At 40.2% G+C, this 21,116-nt stretch overlaps 1 protein-coding gene across 11 annotated transcripts in view; it reads left to right on the top strand.

Annotated features, from left to right (window-relative positions):
• Nucleotides 1-21,116, top strand: part of ACACA (acetyl-CoA carboxylase alpha) — a 239,721-nt gene that overhangs the window by 88,949 nt on the left and 129,656 nt on the right. For all 11 annotated transcript variants that reach the window (XM_027087339.1, XM_027087346.1, XM_027087341.1 and 8 more), the window contains 11 exons: nt 133-283; nt 459-593; nt 947-1,093; nt 1,891-2,079; nt 2,624-2,724; nt 3,485-3,573; nt 8,353-8,477; nt 15,659-15,772; nt 17,055-17,168; nt 18,423-18,512; nt 20,423-20,541. In XM_027087339.1, coding sequence (XP_026943140.1) covers nt 133-283; nt 459-593; nt 947-1,093; nt 1,891-2,079; nt 2,624-2,724; nt 3,485-3,573; nt 8,353-8,477; nt 15,659-15,772; nt 17,055-17,168; nt 18,423-18,512; nt 20,423-20,541 — 1,374 coding nt within the window. The remainder of the gene's footprint in view (nt 1-132; nt 284-458; nt 594-946; nt 1,094-1,890; nt 2,080-2,623; nt 2,725-3,484; nt 3,574-8,352; nt 8,478-15,658; nt 15,773-17,054; nt 17,169-18,422; nt 18,513-20,422; nt 20,542-21,116) is intronic.

Below are 21,116 nucleotides of genomic sequence, written 5' to 3'. Positions count from 1 at the left end.
ATGCTGTGTGTGTGTGTGTGTGTGTGTAGAATGAAGTTTTCAGGGTTTTTTTTTAAGATTGACATTATCCTACCATTATCTTTTACAATTTGAGGTGCTTTATTGACTTACATACTCCCACTTATCTCCTAGGTATCGCATCACAATTGGCAACAAAACCTGTGTGTTTGAGAAGGAAAATGACCCTTCGGTGATGCGCTCACCTTCTGCTGGGAAGTTAATCCAGTACATTGTGGAGGATGGAGGCCATGTGTTCGCTGGCCAGTGCTATGCTGAGATCGAGGTCAGGGTGGTGATTGGGCTTCTGGGCCATGGGAGGGAAGGTGGGACAAGAGTTGGCTGGAATTGACTAGGACTCAAGAGTAACAGAAAGGAAGTAGAAAATAGAAAGGGGAAGTGTCAGTAGCTGTCATTAATCCCTAAAGCTAGGTCCTAAGAGATTTTATTTTTCACTGTAGGTCATGAAGATGGTAATGACCTTAACAGCTGCAGAGTCTGGCTGTATCCATTATGTCAAGCGGCCTGGAGCAGCTCTTGACCCGGGCTGTGTAATAGCCAAAATGCAGCTGGACAACCCCAGCAAGGTCCAGCAGGTGAGTAGGAAGATACTTTTAATATTGCTCTCCAAGAGCTGATTACACGGTAACAGTAGTTTGGAAAGGCAAGTGATTTCAGTCCTTGGTTTTCCAGTTTTTCCTTAAGCTTTTTAGCCCGATCTTAGGGCTTGTATGTGTGCCTTTGGTATTATGGAACTAGAATTTGTAAGAGTTATGATACTAAGATTCCGTGATCTTCCTTATGATGCTTCCTCCGTTGACTTCTCTCCTTGTAGCTGGGTATGGTGAAGAGGAGTCTTGATTTTGCATGATGAATCTAAGTTGCAGTGGTGTGTTTGTACCCTGAATAGAAGGTAGTGGATGACTTGATCTCTCATTGGGATTGACAGGCTGAGCTTCACACAGGCAGTCTGCCGCGGATCCAGAGCACAGCACTCAGAGGCGAGAAGCTCCATCGAGTATTCCACTATGTCCTGGATAATTTGGTCAACGTGATGAATGGATACTGCCTTCCAGATCCTTTCTTTAGCAGCAGGGTATGAATCACTTTTCTTGGGGAGGTGGTGTGGGGGAAGGCGTATACATAATAGGATACCTGTTCTCTAAGATAGTTTAAAAGTCACGTAAGGATTTTTCTTTAAGAGGGAGAAAAAGAAAGCTGTTTGATCCGAAACTCTCCCACCATTAGCTGTGGGATTTGAAGTCTTTAAATCCTTGCTTCTTATCTCTGTTATTGACTTCGCATGTAATTGGGATTTAAACCAGAGAATAAGGACAATGTTAGGTGCTTATATTGCAATTTCAAAGTAAGTACAGGCATACCTCGGAGATATTGTGGGTTTGGTTCCAGACCTCCGCGATAAAGCATGTATTACAAGAAAGCAAGTCACATGAATTTTTTGGCTTCCCAGTGCATAGAGAAGTTATGTTTACACTATACTGTAGTCTGTTAAGTGTGCAATAGCATTATGTCTAAAAAAATGTACATGCCTAAATTAAAAAATGCTCTGTTGCTAACAAATGCTAACCATCATCTGAGCCTTCATTGAGTTGTAATCTTTTTGCTGGTGGAGGGTTTGAAACAGTGCAAGAATTACCAAAATGTGACACAGAGACATAAAGTGAGCAAATGCTGTTGGGAAAATGGTGCTCAACACAGGGTTTTACAAATTGAAATTTGTAAAAAATGCAGTATTTGCGAAGTACAGTAAAGCAACGCACAATAAAGCGCGGTGCTCCTGTACTATATGGTAGTGAATTCAGATATATTATTTTATTTGGGGGATTGTGTTAATTTTGTCTGGTTCCTATTTTATTATTTCCTTCTTCTCAGGTAAAAGACTGGGTTGAACGGCTGATGAAGACCCTCAGAGATCCCTCCTTGCCTCTCCTAGAACTGCAAGATATCATGACCAGTGTCTCTGGTCGTATCCCCCCCAATGTGGAGAAGTCTATCAAGAAGGAAATGGCTCAGTATGCTAGCAACATCACATCAGTCCTCTGTCAGTTTCCCAGCCAGCAGGTATTTATAGAGTAACACTGTCATTTTCTACTGGCTGCCCATGCTAGAGTTCGTGTTGTAGGATTCCTTCCTGTTTGGATTCTCCTTACTGTCTGGATGTTGTGCTTTTGAAGTTTAATCATTGTGCCCTTTACAAAACTGCTTCATGATACGAGCCCAATAAGGTAAGTACTGTGTGTGAAATGTAAAGTGTCTGTGGTTAAGAGGAAAGCATATTGGCCATGTATCCCATAGAGTTTTGTTCTTGGGGCTGTGCCTTAATTAGAAGTATTTTTGTGAATTTAAAGTAGGCGGATATTTGTAGTTCTATCATCAGAGACTTCCTTACTATGTCAGCAGCATACTTATTACCCTTTGCTTTCCTATTTATCATGAATGGGCCCGTAAACTATACCAGGTAACTTGCAGCTACTCTCAACATGTGAAAGATAGAAACTGTCATGTTACAATTAAGAAGATTCCTAGTGTTGATGCTATGCAGGCTAATGCTTTGGGTCCTTTTATTATGCTGGGCTTCATTTTTTTTCCCTTTCTTATACTTTAGATTGCCAACATCCTAGATAGCCACGCAGCTACATTGAACCGGAAATCTGAACGGGAAGTCTTCTTCATGAACACTCAGAGCATTGTCCAGCTGGTGCAGAGGTAGTTACATGGAACTCCAGATTCCCAGACCTGCGCATCCCCATACCTTCCTTTCTTCTGAGTAGTCACAAAGAGGTTTACTTCAGGTTTGACTTAGAGAAATTAGAAAGCACCTCTATCTTAGAAAATCTGTTATATCTACTAAATATCTGAGAATCGTGAGCTAGCTCTCATACTCAGTGTTTCTGATGACTTTATTCTGCATCTTTCTGTCAATTACTAAGGCACAGCAATCTCATCGTTTTCTTTTTCCTTGCAATTTCCATGAAACTCCTAATTTTTCTTCTGGCATAGGGCCCCATTTGATATTTATTCTCCTTAGCTTATGGACTCAGCTGTTGGATTAAAGGAACCTTCACAGGACATTTTCAACTTTAAGATATTCATAGACTTTTCAGATACCCCTTAACCACTTCAAGGGTGTGGTGATCGTTTCAACTTAGCAATGGGGACTGAACCAGGGTGTTGGTAGGTAGGACTATCAAGTGGTTTTGGGTTTTGCTTTGCACTCTTCTTTTCTTGATTCCTTTATAAGAAAAAAAAAAAATCTTGTCTGTAGCCATATTTCTTTTAGACTTGAATTTAAATTGATCTGGTTAGTTGATTCTAGGCTGTCTCCTGTCCTGTCCTATATTAGAAGGAAAGCAGTTCAGTAGAAAGTCTAGTAAATCTGGGCTCTGGGTTTATTATGTAATAGTCTGTTATTTAACAGTGTTAGCCTGTCAGGATTTTCAGTGGGAACCTTTTTCGGTTTGCCCAGGTACCGCAGTGGTATCCGAGGCCACATGAAGGCTGTGGTGATGGACCTGCTGCGGCAGTACCTGCGAGTAGAGACGCAATTCCAGAACGGTGAGTTCCTTCCTGAGGACTCTGTATCTGGGAACATTTCCCTCGAGGACTGAGCAACAGCTGAGCCAGTCCATCCTGTCACTAACACTTGACATTAACAAACTCTTCCTCCTTTCACCAGTCCCTTAAAAATTAAACCTCTATATCTCACTAGCACCAAAGAAAGAACAACAACAAAACACAGCTTGATGAGATTGTGAATCCAGTGTGCTTCTAGGAGAGGGCTGAGAAAATTTTTCTAGCAGAAGATTGGCATCTTCTTGACCTTGTACAGTGAGAGCTGGTTGAGTCATGACCAGGCTGAAATTGAGAAACCCTATCCAAAGAGCTTGCCTCTCAGCAGCTCATCCATGGATTGAACCACAGGCCTCTGAAAAAGGCTCAGATTTTCCAGTGCTTTTCAGTGTATCAGTTAGGTGGAATTTATCCCTGGCTTTCTCTGTAGAGCTTTACTAAATGGTGTACAAAGTCTCTGACTAAAATACCCTGGCTAAGATTTTAAAGCTACATACTGCTGATACTGCTTTCTGCCACAAGATGGCAGTGAAACACCATAGAATTTGAAAGATTACCTAATATTTTCTTTTATCAGTCTTGCTCCCTTTTCCAGTCCTTAAAGGATGACTCTCCCACTCATGACAAGGAGAAATACTCAAGTAAATATTGCAAACTAAATGCAGCAATGTGTGAAATAATAGATCACAACGAAGTTGGCTTTATCCCACTAGTGCAAGCTTGATTAATATTTGAAAAACCAGTTAATGTCATTTATCACGTAATAGACTAAAACAGGAAAAAACATGGCCATCATCTTAAGATATGGATGATAAAAGTATCTGACAAAATTTAATATGCATTCATGATAAATTCTTAGCCAACTAAGAATGAAATGGAACTTTTTATCATGTAAAGTTCTCCTACAAAAAAATCTGTAGGATGCATCATACTTAGTGGTAAGATGTTGAAAGCATTCTCTTTAAGATTAGGAATAAGACAACGACACATACTATCATTACTGCTCTTCAGCATCATACTGGATATCCCAGCCAGTGCAGTAAGACAAGAAAAAGAATGAAAAGGTATGAGGATTAGAAAGGAGTAAGGAAGTAAATCAGCCACTATTAGATATGGTATGAGGTCTACCTGGAAAGCCTCAAAAAATCCACATATTTATTATTAGAATTATTTAAAATCTAACAAAATTGCTGGATACAAAAGTCAATATACAAAATTCAAGTTTTATAGTGGAACAATCATTTAGAAGAGCATTTTGGAAAAATATTCCATTTAAAATAGCAACACAAAATATGAAATTCTAAGGAATAAGTCTAACAAAAAATGTGCAACCTCTTTTGGAGAAAATTATAATCAGTAAAAATAATAAAGAAGATCTAAATAAATATCATGGCCTTAGGTTGGAATATATATTTGCAAAGTGTTGATTCTCCCTGAATTCATCTGTGGATTCATTGACATTCCGATAAAAATCTTACTAGTGTATTTTTGTGGAATTTGTCAAGCTAATTCTATAATTTACATGAAAGGAAAGGTAACCAAGATTCTTCTAAAGAAATACACTGTGGAGGTATTTGTCCAGTGAAATGTCAAGTTTTAATATAAAGCCATATTAATGAAGAGATTGTGATATTGGTGTAGGGGCAGATTAATAGAACAATGGAACACTGGTTCTATTAACCCAGAAGCAGATGCAAGCATATATGAAAACTTACTTTACAGCAGAGCAGGTATTGTAAATCAATACCTGAGGAAAGGATAGACTTTTCAATAAATGATGCTGGGACAAAGGATTATTCATTTGCCAAAATAAAAGATCCCTAACCTAGACGATACACACAAAAATCAATTCCAGATGAACTGAAAACTTAAACATGTACTAAAGAGGCAAAGCTACTAAATTTTTAGGAGAATATCCTTATGACCTCAGGGCAGAGAAGATATTGTCATACAAGACCAGTAAGTACAGGGATTTCCCTGGTGGTCCAGTGGCTAAGACTCCACACTCCCAATGCAGGGGGCCCAGGTTCCATCCCTGGTCAGGGAACTAGATCCCGAATGCTGCTACCAAGATCCTGCATGCTGGTAACAAAGATCCCACGTACCGCAACTAGGACCGGGTGCAGCCAAATAAATAAATAAATATATTTTTTTAATTACTGGTAACTTAAAAAAAAAAAAGACCAGCAATACAGACTATAAAGGATAAGTAATTTGACCTCACTTAAGAACTTTTTTTTGCTGTGCGTGGGCCTCTCACTGTTGTGGCCTCTCCTGTTGCGGAGCACAGGCTCCGGATGCGCAGGCTCAGCGGCCATGGCTCACGGGCCTAGCCGCTCCGCGGCATGTGGGATCTTCCCGGACCGACCGGGGCATGAACCCGTATCCCCTGCATCGGCAGGCGGACTCTCAACCACTGCGCCACCAGGGAAGCCCTCACTTAAGAACTTTTGTTAGTGAAAAGATACCATAAAAAGACTGAAAATACAAGCCACAATGTGGAAGAAAATATTTACAAATCATGACGATTAAGAAAGGATTAGTATCTGTAATCTATAGAGCACTGCTTTGAATCAATAAGTAAAAGACAACCTAATAGAAAAATGGGCAGAAGATATAAAAAGATAATTCGCCAAAGCGGAAGCATAAATAATCCACAAACTCATGAAAAGATGTCCAGTCTTATTACTAATTAGAGAAATGTGAACCAAAACCACAGTAAGATTGGCAAAAATTTGAATTTCACATCATCTTCCACCACTTCTGTAAGCAGAAATGCAAATTGGTACAACCACTTTGGAAAACAGTTTGTCAGTACCTAATGGAGTTGAACTTATACTCTTCAACCTAGCAATTTTATTTTTAGATGATATACTCTAGAGAAACTTTTACATATGTTTATTAAGGACACATATACAGTACTGTTTGTGGCAGTGTTATTCACGAATAGCAAAAAAGACTGGAAACAACCCAAATATACACAAGTAGAATAGATAATTGAATTCTAGTCTATTCCTGCAATGGATTACTCTACAGCAGTGAAAACAGATGAACCGAGGTACACACATGAACAAAAGATGAATCTCAAAAACATAATGGTGAGGGAAAGAAACAAGTTACAGAATGATCCATACGCAATGATTCCATTGTTATCAAGTTGAAAACAGGAAGAATGAAACTATGTATACATTTGTGATAAGTGTAAAGAAGAGCAAAAGAATGATTAACCTAAAATTCAGCTTAGCGGGTTGATTTTGAGGAGGAGCACACTGGATCCTTCAAAGATACTAAAAATGTTCTGTTAAGATAGATGGTAGTTACTTGGGTGTTTATTTATTCTTTTGTATGTATACTTCACAATAAAAAGTTTTTAAAAAGAGGCACTTGGTATCATTGCTTTCTTTCTGCTTAGTGTCTCCACTGCCTCTCCTTGGGTAAATATTCTTTTTATTTCCCCCAGTTCTAGTGATTTCTGTTACCAAGATATATTTCTGTTGTCACTTCAAAGCTAAGTTTTGGTCAGGAGAAATATGAATTTATATAGGACAACCAATTTTTAAACAGCTTCCATTTTGTTCTAAATGGGTCTTTTATGACATTGGCAGCTCTCTAAATATTGTAGTCCACTGTTTTTCAAATATATTTAGTTTTATTTTGAAAAGAAATCTTATGTCAATCGTTAATATTTAAAATAGATAAAAGCAGAGTTGCCTTGGTTGACTGTATTCAGTATTTGAGGAATCCATGGTAATGCAGTTTGAATGCCACTGTTTTGGTTTGGAACCTAACCTGCAGGCTGAAGTAAGGTGATAATCCTTTACTATTTTCATAGAATTCTGACCCTTGAGACTATTCAAACACTAATTCTCCTTTGCTTGGAAATTTAATTCTGAGGTAAGCTGTTTTTAAGGAACTGAATATTACTTGTATCCCATGGTAGATATCACTACAGTGTACCTGAAGCTTATGCTTCTGTTGCAAAACATAGCTCTGCTAGGCAGAACTAACCTGCCCCTGGTGGCCTTGTGAAAGGCCAATGAAAATATACGTAACTGTACTCTCCCCACAGACCTTTTGACTTCATGCAAGGTTCTCCCTGATCTATGCCTTAGTTTGGATCTGGAATTCCTAGGCATTGCTTAGCTGCTTCATGGACTTCCAGGGGAAAATGTTGATTCCAGAGGTAGCAGCCATCCTTCTTGTGGACACTGATAAGTTTGGTGTTTTATTTTTGAGCTAAAACTGTTCCTCCTAGTTTGGGTGAAACATTTTCAGTGAGTCAGACATGGAACCAGAATCTCTAGCGGGGGTTTAATGGTATTGACGTTTCTTTTTAAGCAGCCAAACCCTCTCTTCTAAGGAAATCATTCCAGGAAGCTAAATAAGAGAGTTTAGAGTCAGGGTAGGGGGTTGGGGTTATCCCCAGCTCCTCAGTAAGACGCATCCTTCCCCGATCTGTCAAAATTTTTTTTAATGAAAATAGGCCTTAGAGAGGTAGTGATTTGCCCAGGAGCATACAGTAAATTGGTAGCAGAGCTAGGCTTTGAGCCCAGGTCTTATACCGGATTGCCTGACTCTTAGCCTCGGGTTGCTTTTACTAAACAACACTGCCAATTCTATACAAATCCATATAAGAAAATTCTTACGGTATTTCTTCTCACTTCTTATCAGTTTTCTAAGTAGAGACATTAGAAAACAAACAAATAGCATGTAAACGTGAACATTCATACGTGGGTGAGGATCACTTCTTTTTGCTGCTTGCAGGTCACTATGACAAATGCGTGTTCGCCCTTCGGGAGGAGAACAAGAGTGACATGAACACTGTACTGAACTACATCTTCTCTCACGCTCAAGTCACCAAGAAGAATCTTCTGGTCACAATGCTTATTGTGAGTACCATTTTTCAGAACCTGTAAAGATGGTTGATGATATGTAAAAAGCATTTCTCCTTGTGACGGCTGTGGTCAGAGGAGAAGCTCCTGTCTTTTGTGATTGTGGGATGAGTGGGGCTTGGGTTGTAGATTAACAATTTCTCCTATCTGTCTTTGTCCTTGACCTGAAGGAACCTGCTCCAGTCAGAAAAGGACTGTTCTGCCAATTGTGCATATAATCTTACATGGGAACTCAAATCTCTTCGCTCTACTTAGAGATGCCCCATGCTTCCTTATTCCTCTTGTCACTAGTGACAGTAGCTTTAAAATTTAGTCTTATCTAGCCAGGGTACTTTTCTGTTATAACGCTTGTTTGTTCCATGAATGCTCTCACATCCAAAACTGAATAACAAAAAACAACTGTCAGCAATGTAGTACTGTTCCTCCCCCACCAAAGAAATTTAAATGTATTCCTCATTTTCTGTGGTCCCTTTCTGTTTTATTTACATGGACATCTAAGCTGGGATTATTGTGTTGGTAGTAGATACATGCTTTTGTCCCTATAACCTAGTAATACGAGAATTAGTAGAAAGAGGGAAGGAGAGGTGAGACTAGTGAACGTGAATAGGACTGACGTACATGTGACCAGTGGGTAGAATTTTTGTGGCCTTAAGGATTTTTGAAGATGATTTGTAAGTTCTCTACTCCTTGGTTTTTCTGGTTGGGTTAATTCTAGGAATCAGAGAACAATAGGACTATTCTTACAGCCCCTCTACCCCACGAGCAATTAATTGCCTTGCTGCTGCATGTTTGTGTTTTTTGGAGACTATAGTACCTTTTTGCTCCTGTGCTTTTCTTCCTTGTCCCTTTGTGGAATTGGCATTCTTGGTACCTTAATTCCCTCATTTCTTCCTGGAGGAGAAAAAAACTATAAATCTTCACTGCTGTTTTTTATTTCATGGCTCGGAATGAAGGGAAACTATCTACCTCACATCTCTGGTTAACAACAGTGCCACTCACTCAGTTATCTGCCTAGCTGGCTAACTCACGAGGATGTAACAATTTTTAGAATAGCCACTTAAAAAAATATGTAATCACAGGGAGAGTTCATTACCTTTGCTACCCTAGAATGGCTAGATAGTGGGGAAACCAGAAAATGCATTTGAAAGGAAAAAACAATAACGGCGCAATGTAATATTTCAACTTCCCCAACTGATAGGTTTCGGCAAAGAAGTGATATTATCTCTGGCAACCTGCTGATTTTCTTTTTCTCAATCAGAAAAGGGAAGCAATCTGACTAATTAGATTTTTTTCCTTAAATTTTAATAAAAGGATTGCTAATTCTCATTTGGATAAAGCCGAGACTTTCTGGCAGAAAAAGGTAATGATGAGGGTATGGAAGAATCTGTCAGTTTGGACCTAAAATGGAGTAAAATTTGCCTTTTTAGGAAGGTAGTTATGGTGAGTTTTCATTTTATTATGATTACCTTTTTAAGGACTTAACAGTTTTTATGCACTAAAAATAGGCCAAAGTCCAGAATCCTTGGAGCTGCAGAAGAGTAATGATCGTCTAAGACTGTCGCTGGGTTTCTTAAATTCTAATTTGTAAGATATAGGGGCTCGGCTCGCTCCTTTTGCGGAGTGATTGTAAGTAACGCTTGCCTTAAGAATCTCATTATTGGAACACGGAGCCATATTTCCTCTGAGAATTCTGGAGTAGCTTTGAGCTGGGGCTGTTCATTTCTCAAGTAATCACGCTGGTGTGATGGAGAGAGAAAATGGCAGCTGTTCGGAGCTCAGGCCTTCAATTTTCTTCAGAGTCCAGTCACTCAAGTGTGTAATTACACGGGGGTGCTGCAGGGGCGTTGGGCCCTGTCAGAGAACTGGTTTGAGGCTTTGCTTTCTGCTTTTGCCAGTCAGGACAGGCATATGCCAATGGGACTCTGACTTGCTGCTGTTCTTATTTTTCCCCACCTTGTCATCCCGATTACTTCTTACCTGCATGGATAGTACCCAGACTTTCTTTCCAACAGGCTGAGCTCTTTGGAGAAAAGAGCTGTTTGTTAATGTTTGGGTTTAGATGAATAGGACGGGGAGGGGTAGGGAGAGAGGGAAGGAGGGAGGAGGGAGGGGAAGGGGAGGGACGAGGGGGGGTAGAGAGAGGAGGAGGAAGGTTGAAGATGTGAACCAGAAAGATGGATTTGTCCTTTTCTTTATTTTGGCATTTCACATTTATCTTTAAAAAACAAAGGAAAACTTCGTAAACATCTCTAGGCTTTTATATCATTAAATTGCATTTGAAATATCCATTATTTTGCCCTCATCTCAGAGATTTGGAAATCAAGAAGTTAACTGCTATGCTTGAGCTGAGGGCCAGCTAGCAGTGACTTAGGGAGCAGGAACGAAGGCTGGAAAAGTGCTCCTTTCTGATCTGCCTTCTTTGGCAATGGTCAGGTCCTCCACCCCACATCTGCATTAATGGTGGTAGCTGGGAAAAGCCATTTTACTTGTTTGGATTTCTCTTTCTGTAGGTCTTACTCTCTTTTATGGATAACAACTGGATATGGTAGCATTCGATTCCCCCAGCTGTGTTCTCTGCTGGTTCCCCTTTCTTTGCTTACCTTGGCTTCCTGATCAATGTTATGTGCCCAGCATTCCAATCTCTGCTTTCTAGAAGTGGGACTGTTGATGGTGTGCTTTGCTGAACTAGATGATGATTTCTGGGGCTTTGGAACCTAGGGGGAGGGAATCAAGAAAATCAGGCTTCTGTGAATCAGTGTTGCAGGATGTGGGCTGCTCCGAGGAAGCCTTCCTCCCCTCTGGGTGTTAGCATAACTTGCCTACTGGTAACTTGCCTCATAGACTCTCTACCAAATTTCTTCTAATCTTTTGCTGTATCTGGAGAGCAAAATATCAAGTAAAATGTTAAAGTCCTGTCAAGTTTTCTCTATTTGGAGGAACATTGTGCCACATTGAAAACAAAGTCAGTAAGTTTATTTTTTGAAAGTTCTTCTTATCTCTTAATTGTATAGAAAAAAGCTTAGAACATTGTTTAAGTTTACCTAAGAGATATTTAAGGGACTCTTTAGCCAAATTGAGCGATTTTGTATCAATAAAAAGTATCAACATCCTCACAGCTGTCTAGATGGCAAGGTATGTATCCTGTAGCCACCTTGATTCTGAGTGGTCTTCCCCTCACTACTTCTATCTTATTTCTGGTGTGGTCCACACGAATGTAGTATAATCCATGCTTCCTTGGGAGTAATGCCATGCCTGTGAGCCTCTGATTTGGTTCAGACAGGGAGCATTTAAAATGCCTATCAGGGGCTTCCCTGGTGATGCAGTGGTTAAGAATCCGCCTGCTAGTACAGGGGACATGGGTTCTAGCCCTGGTCCGGGAAGATCCTACATGCTGTGGAGCAACTAAGCCCGTGCGCCACAACTACTGAGCTTGCGAGCCACAACTACTGAAGCCTGCGTGCCTAGAGCCCATGCTCCGCAACAAGAGAGGCCACCTCAATGAGAAGCTGGCGTACCGCAACGAAGACTAGCCCTGCTTGCCACAACTAGAGCACACAGCAGCGAAGACCTAGCACAGCCAAAAATAAATAAATAAATAAATAAATAAATAAATAAATAAATAAATAAAATGCCTATCAGCCTCCTTCCTTTTTCCTCCCAACATAACTGCAAATAATTTCGTTCAACGTGTAAATAATGGAGAAAAGTCCCAGTAAACCCAGGTTTACTGAATAAGGGTTATATTAACATTTCTTGTTTAATCTGTCCCACAACATCCTTGGAAGGTCAGAAATTCTAGCTGTGACTGGAAGAAGCTTCCAGTCCATTTTTGATATTGGCATTGGTGCCTCGTCCAGCTGAACAGTAGTTAATGTCTTGAGAATATTACCCATTACGTCACATCTTTTCATTTTGAATTGCCTTCAAATCTTAGAATGCTAAGATCAAGTTGGCTATATTGGGCTCTCCTGGCAGTCAGCTACATAACTTTGGCTACGGTTTTGACTCTGAAGCCTGCTTGTTATATTTCTGCAAATCTGAACTATTCCTTTTGGTTAGCCACCATCTAGGTTAAGAATGAAAACAAGAAATAACTGTGTGGTACCAATCTTAACCATTATTGAATAATTTTCACTTTGGCTTGCAGATTTATGCAGGTAATCCCCAAATCAGGAGGTAGGCTCATTAAATGAACCTGCCTCTATACACTGAGGAAACACAGGCTGACACCATCACCATTTAATGTCACTGTTACAAAATGTTCACCAGAGTTAGATGGTGATGTTGGGCTGTCCATTTGCCCAGAGGACATCTGTCTCTAGGCCAGAGGGCTGTAAACTTCCTCTTGGATGCTTGTATCTTAGGGTGGGTGGTTCTGATGAATGGAATCATCTTCCATCCCTGGTGGTTTCTTTCACAACTTGAACACTGTGTTCAGGTCAAGGACAGGAGAGGGTTGAGAAGGTTACACTACACACAGTTTTCTGTTGCACATCTTTTTCCTAAGTACTAATGATGACAATAGAGAAAATAATATTTGAATGGGAAATTTCCAAGTCAGGATAATTTAATGGAAGTAGTGGTTTATTCATACTGTGTTTGATATTTCACATGCCAAAAAGGTCAGGTTTCTGTACTTTATCACAAGGAGTCCAGGAGGATTGTCAGTTGGTGATCGTGAACGAATAATTACTTCCCTATTATTTTTTCTAGTCTCCATAGTTCACTTTTCTTACAGAAAAGAAGCTTCTCTACCCCCTTTCTCACTCCCTCTCTCTCATAATGGAAAGATGAAATGAAAAAGTTTTTTTTTTTTAAGTAGTTGTGTGCATGTGTTTTAGTTAGAATGTGATCTGTAGTTAGGCAAGATTGCAACTCCATTTTTTAAAATTTATTTACTTTAATTTAATCTCAAAAGGTAAACCTGGGTTTCCTTTCAAGGGAAACCAGTCCCTATCACATCTGATATAGGTTGGGTAGGTGGCTAGTGTTCTTATTTTGTTGTGTTGGCTTTTGCTGTTAATGTTGAGACTTTAGTCTGACTATTTGCAGAGCAGCTGAGTTCTATTACCCAGGACATCTCTTAGGTTTTTGAACCTCTCAATGGGTCCATTCTGATGACTGAAGTAAGTACCTCAGAAAAGAGTATATTTTCTCTATTAGGAACATTAGGTAAAGAGGGATTTAGGTAGGAAAAGCTTATGGTTTCCCTACCCACTGTTATCTACCTATTCTTTCCTTCCGTCTTGTTACGGCCTTGTCGCTGGTGATTTGATTTGATTTTTTTTTTTTAATATATATCATCATCCCATTTCTTTTCTTTTTTTTAAACTATATTTATTTTTGGCTGCATTGGATCTTTGTTGCTGCACGCGGGCTTTTCTCTAGTTGTGGCGAGCAGGGGCTACTCTTTGTTGTGGTGCGTGGCTAGTGACTTTTATTACAATTCTATTTTGCTCATAAGTTATCAATAAAAGGTGAGACTTGGTTGCATTTTCTCCCTCCTCTTTGCTTTTTCCCTGGGCTGGGAGGAATAGGTCCTTCAGTCTGTGACTACGTGCTCAGGCGAGCCCTGGATTTATAATCACTTCCTTCTTCCACTCAGATGAGTGAATCGCCTGCGTTAAACAGGTGAAAACAATACTTGCACTTCGTTAACTATAAATACCAACATGCGGTTTACGACTCTGGCGCACACCTCTGGTCGTGGATTGGGGAACCAGAAAGTATTTCCTGCTTTAAAATGTTTGAGAAGCCGTCTTTCCAGCATACCAGTGTTGAGTACTCCAAAACTGTTTACCCTGTGATGCGGAAGGTGGTAGGGGGTTGTAGAAAAAGCGTTTGGGGAAATGTATATTTGCCCCCAGAGCCAAAAGCCCCACACTTCTATTTGTGCTGCGCTGGTAAAGGACTGTACGGAGTATCCCTGAGATGGGGAGGGTTGAAGATGAAATGGAGATTCTTCAAGAAAAAGGCTGATAATCCAGGAAGGAGGAAGATTAAAAGGCAGCAACAGGAAGCATTTTGGGATCTGGTTGTCTTTCATGTCCGATTCAATAGTTGGGTGGGGGAGAATAAAAGTTCACTAAAATATAAAGGCAATTGTTTCAAACTCCAAGTCGAGGGAACTGTGTGATGTGATATTAAGAACTACTATTACAGATAACTCTGTAAATTTCAGAAAGGACATTTATAAAAGTGCATCTGCAGTTTTTTCAGCTTAGATGAGAATCCCATGGATAATGGATGAATTTAGGGAATAAACTGATACTGCCCTGGAGAAGAAATATTTTTCCCAAAATATGAGAGTTTTTTTTCCTTAAAATTTTTTAATTTTTTGGAGACAAAGGACCCAAGTCTGAATTACACCATGGATTGTATAGTAGGAGCTTGGTTTTTCCCTCTAATCCATCTAAAGAATCTCCATGTTTAGGTATCATGGAATGATTCGTCGTACAGCAAGAGGATAAATGATTTGGGGTATAGAATTGTCAGAATATGAGATGGTGTTTTTATTTAGCGTGTATTTATAAATGAATAATTTGTGCTTATGTTTCTGTTTTGCACCCTCCTGGGATGCTGAACATTTGGTTTGTGGAATGAAAACCACCAGGAGTGTTTCCTTTTGCCTTATTCTGCCTTCTTTCCAAAAGTGGGAGAGGGAACAGGAAAGCTTTTAGTCCCTATATTATTTAAAACCTCTTAAAACTTTGAGACATCCTTTGTTATTTCTTAGCTAGAATCCCTTGACCCCTTTTAATGGTCTCTAATGATTTCTATTGTTTAAAGTCTGGTGTTGATTTATAAAGAAATACATTAGGAATTTAGAATCTGAATGGCTGAGGAATTGGGCTTCTCCTTGGCAGCAGCTTCCTCTGGGATCTCTCTCTTTTTTTTTTTTTTGGCCATGTGGCATGTGAGATCTTAGTTCCCTGACCAGGGATTGAACCCGTGTCCCCTGTATTGGAAGCACGGAGTCTTAACCACTGGACCACCAGGGAAGTACCCCTCTGGGATCTCTTTACCACACTGTTTAGGATAAAGGTAACAGGACATTTGCATCTTAGTAATCTAGCTCTGTTTACTTTGTTTTTATTCCCTTTTCCCATTTCAAAGTTCTCTCCACCTCAGTTCTTTTTAACATGGATATGTATGTTCTTTGTCACGTTAACAATTAGGATCAGTTGTGTGGCCGGGACCCCACTCTCACTGACGAGCTGCTGAATATCCTCACGGAGCTAACTCAACTCAGTAAGACCACCAATGCTAAGGTGGCGCTCCGAGCACGCCAGGTAAGGACATGTGTTGGCTGTCCGGAGGGAGGAATGGTTTTCATAGACTGGGCAGTCCTAGATGCAATGAGCTCTTCCTCCAGCACCTTCCAAAGGTCATGCAATTTCCCATGTATGTCTCATTGCCCTCAGAACAAACATTCTCACGTGGTATATGTTTTTTAAAGAGAAAGGAAAAGATTAACGTTAAGTTTCTTTAAAACAGGAGCCCTCTAGAAGCTAACACAACATTGTAAAGCAACTATACTGCAATAAAAATTAATATAAAAAATAGGAGCCCTCCCCCCATTATAAAATCCTGTTATTATTCCCTACCCTTCCTAGTAAACCAGGGTCACGTGGAGGAAAGGAGACTGAGGGAAAGCAATAGGTTTAATATTTCTTACTTTCCAAAGGGAGCTTAGAAGCAGGTGAAAACTTTTAAGTGTATAGGAAAAAGTCAAGTGTGGAAAGCAAGAAGATAATGAAATGAATCTTTGGTGCTAGCAATCAGCACAACCCCAGAGCAGCCCAGTTTCACCCTGTAGTCTTCATTTCCATTCCAAAAGGTTTCAGCAGGGAAGCCAGGAGTTGGCACTCCCTTTGTGTTCCAGCGCATGGGCATCGACAAGGAAGCAGCATTTGAAGCTGTGCAGTGACCTTCTGCTTTCTCTACAATTGTATCCATGTCACTGAATTACTCAAAGTTATTGAACCTCTCAGTGACCTGCTGAGGGTATTCAGGTCCTACCGTGTCCCTGTTTTTGTTTGTGACACTGCTCTCACTCTCTCTGCCCGTCACATGCATTGGTGTTACATCCTGACACCTCCTCTTTGGGACTGAGTACCTGGGGCTGTCGGAGCAGCTTTTCCTAGTCTTTCCCCTTCAGAGTTGCGAAAGGCTAGCTCTGCTGCACCAACCTTCCCCACAGCTGTTCCCTGCCAGACCTGATTCCCCATTAACAGCTAGTCATGCAGTCCCCAGGACTAGCAGCTCTGCAGTGGTAAATCACATGCACTGATGGAACTTGATTGAAGCTGTTTTTTCTCCCTCCCCCTCCCTCTGCCCCCATGGGAAATTGCTCACAAGCAAATCATGGTAAGAGTCAACTGAGATGCAGTATTTGGTGGCCTTGGCTTTATGTTACAGGACCCAGAAGTTGTTTTACTTGGTCTCTGTTTTATCTTTGATGCCTGCACTTACAGATTTATATTTATTGCTTTTGTATCAGAGCTGCCTAATAGGAGCCTAGAATAATCACTCCCTCAGGAACTTACGCCTTTTATTTTGCTCTCACTCTAGGTTCTTATTGCCTCCCATTTGCCATCATATGAGCTTCGCCATAACCAAGTAGAGTCTATCTTCCTATCAGCTATTGACATGTACGGACATCAGTTTTGCATTGAGAACCTGCAGGTATACATTATAGCCCTTTTCTGCCACTCTGCACTCTTGTCCCCTTTATTCCCAAGCATAGTTTAAGTAATCAGTCAGTCAATTTTGATTTTCTGTGTAATGAAGTTTCATACCTTGAATTTCTAAAATGATTTATACTTATGTGTTTTTTCTTCATAAAATGCTGTTAGAATTGTGGCTTAGCTTAAAAATTGAATAGACCTGCCTTGATAGAAGCGTCCTAATGAAGTCTTCACCTCTTGCGCTTTTATCTGGAAGGTATTCTAGGACAGAATGAAGTGGTAGCGCTGGTTGATTTCTGATATTTGAATCAGATGTATAAATAGGTAGTCGTTAGTCTTCTACAGGCAAAGCTACTTAAATAATCATTTAGTTTTATTTTAATGCTTACTATTAAGCTTCATACAGAGCCAATTTTATTTATTTATTTATTATTATTATTTTTTGCGGTACGCAGGCCTCTCACTGCTATGGCCTCTCCCGCTGCGGAGCACAGGCTCCAGACGGCGCAGGCTCAGCGGCCATGGCTCACTGGCCCAGCCGCTCCGCGGCATGTGGGATCCTCCCGGACCGGGGCACGAACCCGTGTCCCCTGCATCGACAGGCGGACTCCCAGTTACTACGCCACCAGGGAAGCCCCAGAGCCAATTTTATAAAAGAATATTGGCTAATTTTACTGCTAATTCAAAGAACCTTGACTATTATTTTTAAAACAACACCATTTTGTCAGGAATGACTTCTATTTTTCTACTTGGAAATAATGATAATATTATTATACCTAGCTAAGGGAATCTTCAGGGTTTCTATCAGATTTCGTTCTGGGGAAACTAAAGAGGGGGGAAGGATGTTTTTGCTTATTTGGTTCATAGTTGAAATAGAGGGTTCAAAAATCAAAAATCTATGGCTTACCGTAGTGGAGTAGTGAGACAATATATTAAAAGTTAAGTATGGATTTGTGTCAGAAAGGATAATAATAGCCATAAACACCTATATTAGCATATAATTAATGCACTGTTAATGCATTAGTCTAAGAATTTTATGTATATTAACTCTTCAACAGCCCTGTGAGGATAGGTATTCTTATTTTCCCCATTTTGTAGCTGAGGAAGCTGAGGCAGAGAGAAGGTAAGATCATACATGACCTTCATAGACAAAATTCTTAAGTTTCACTAAATGCTTCAAATGCTAAATCTTGTCCATTGGAATTGTTCTCTTATGGATGTAATGGTTTAAGCTTGTCTTTGTACCTTCCAGAAACTCATCTTGTCCGAAACGTCAATTTTCGATGTCCTGCCAAACTTCTTCTATCACAGCAACCAGGTCGTGAGGATGGCAGCTCTGGAGGTAGGTTCTCATAGTAACGTGACATGACCTTTTTCTCAGTTTCTGGCTGACTCCTTTTGTCCATTTGGCTATTGTTATCTGTCCTTTTTCTTCGGCCTTAACGTTGGTTCTCAAGAGTAGAGAACCTTCCTCTTTTCCTCTGAAACAAATGGTCTTGCTTTTACTCAAGTGTGTCAACTCAACTAATCACCAGTTTCTGGGCTCCAATCACAGGAAAATAGCTGCTAGCATTTTTCAATTCTACTTACCAGGTATTTGAATTCTTCCATTTCGTAGTGATTAGGATTCCCTGTTAACACAATAAGTGAAAAAATATGTGGCTGATCAGAACAGTACCATTTTGTGATTTGGGCCAAATAAAATGAATTTTAGTTATATTCTGAATTGTCAAGCAGTTCTTATGAACTATTTCGGCATGAGAAGGAAAGTAATAACATTTAATGAACTGAGTTTTAGGTGCTTTATTTTTCTCATTTAATCCTACAATTACTTCATGAAGTAGAAGAAAGTGAGCCTCTGAGAGGTTAAGTGACTTGCCCAAATTCATATGGATAGTAAGTGGAAGAGTTTGCATTTGAACCCAGGTCAATCTGACTCATGACTTTTCTGTTTCCACTACAGCACCCTACCTCATTAAGCACAAAAATTGCAGGCCCCAAATACTGCTGTAAAGTTGCCAAGTAGATGTTTTTTTTGAACATGAGGAAAAGGAGTGTCTTCAATGATTTTATGTGATATGATACCACTACAGCCCTTTGCGAGCTCTTTTGGGTTACTTTTTATTTGTATTCTGTGGGGAGACTGTAATGTATGCTACTCAGTAAATATCAAAATTTGAAAATATCTAAGTGTTCTACAGTGTTTTTATGCCATTTAATGCAAAGTCTCCTGACGTACCTCACATGCTGATGTGTCTCATTTTATGTGCATGGCAAATTAGCTGTGAAGTACATGAGGTTGGACTGACGGGTTTTCCTGAGACGTGGCCTGTTGCTGTTTCTTTGAGTCAAGTTAGTGTATTTGAGGGATTATATGTCAACTTATGCCTTCCTGATTTTGCCTAGGGTTTGGGGGATATAAACACTGTAAAATCGATTTGGGCCAGTGGGAAAACGAAACAAAGATACAAGATAGTGAAAGAGTTAGACTGTACTTCAATTGTTTCTGTCTTCTATCTTCACTCCTCAGGTGGCCCAGAATCAGCACCTCTCATTTTTCTCCCTGTTTGCTTTTATTTTAATTAATTAATTAATTTATTTATTTATGGCTGTGTTGGGTCTTTGTTGCTGTGCGTGGGTGTTGAGTGGGGCTACTCTTCACTGTTGTGTGCGGGCTTCTTATTGTGGTGGCTTCTCTTGTTGCAGAGCACAGGCTTCAGTAGTTGTGGCTCGTGGACTCTAGAGCGCAGGCTCAGTAGTTGTGGCGCATGGGCTTAGTTGCTCCGCGGCATGTGGGATCTTTCCGGACCAGGGCTCGAGCCCATGTGTCCTGCATTGGCAGGCAGATTCTTAACCACTGTGCCACCAGGGAAGTCCCTCTCCCTGTTTGCTTTTATCGTCTGTTGAAATCATCATGTGTAATGAATTAATAGTCACGGTTCTATATACTTTTGTGCTAACTGATGAAACTTTCTCTCGAGTTTAGGTCAGTGTGAAGGGTTTATAGCACACCTAGAGGTGTCCAGCAGAGGAAGGCTAGCTTTGTTTCCATTTATAGTCATGGGTATAGTTTTAAGACTCCAGCTTTATTAATTAAAGCAAGGTATGTATGTACGGGGCTTTGGGACTTGTCAGCACAGACCACCTTCTTCTGCATCAGACACCTCTTTTCAAGACTGTCTTTTTCCTGGGCTAACCATCTCTTAGTTTCTGTTTTTGAAGTGTATTTACTGAGGATTACTTTTTAACCAGGTGTATGTTCGAAGGGCTTATATTGCCTATGAACTTAACAGTGTACAACACCGCCAGCTTAAGGACAACACCTGCGTGGTGGAATTCCAGTTCATGCTGCCCACATCTCATCCAAACAGGTGAGTTTGAGCTGGTGTGTGCACCTGAGCCAACCAGAGCTCTATCAGAGTTAAAGGGAGGGTGGGGGTGGGTAATGTGTGTGTGACCATTCTGTATGGTTTTCTAAGCTAGAAATGTAGAGCAGAAAATGAACATGTTTAAACCATGAGAAGAAGAGCCTCTTGGTGTCCATTTCTTTTTTTATTTTTTTGATCTTTGATCTGGAGAGAGAAAGTATGGTCTAATTAAGATAGAAATTTAGGATTACTCCATTCATTCTCTTTTGTTAGAAATTTATTTATTTATTTATTTATTTATGGCTGTGTTGGGTCTTCGTTGCGGTGCGCAGGCTTCTCATTGCAGTGGCTTCTCTTGCTCTGGAGCATGGGCTCTAGGTGCATGGGCTTCAGTAGTTGTGGCACACAGGCTCAGTAGTTGTGGCACACGGGCTTAGATGCTCCACAGCATGTGGGATCTTCCCGGACTAGGGATTGAACCTGTGTCCCCTGCACTGGCAGGTGGATTCTTAACCACTGCACAACCAGGGAAGTCCCTTTGTTTTTTTTTTTTTTTTTTTTTTTTTTTTTTTTTTTTT

This window comes from Aethalodelphis obliquidens, unplaced genomic scaffold, assembly GCF_003676395.1.
Source record: "Aethalodelphis obliquidens isolate GAN/ISIS:26980383/991018 unplaced genomic scaffold, ASM367639v1 scaffold58, whole genome shotgun sequence".
In the NCBI taxonomy this organism is placed as follows: Eukaryota; Metazoa; Chordata; class Mammalia; order Artiodactyla; family Delphinidae; genus Aethalodelphis; species Aethalodelphis obliquidens.
Note: the sequence above shows the minus strand (reverse complement) of the source record. Positions and strands in the feature narration are given on the sequence as shown.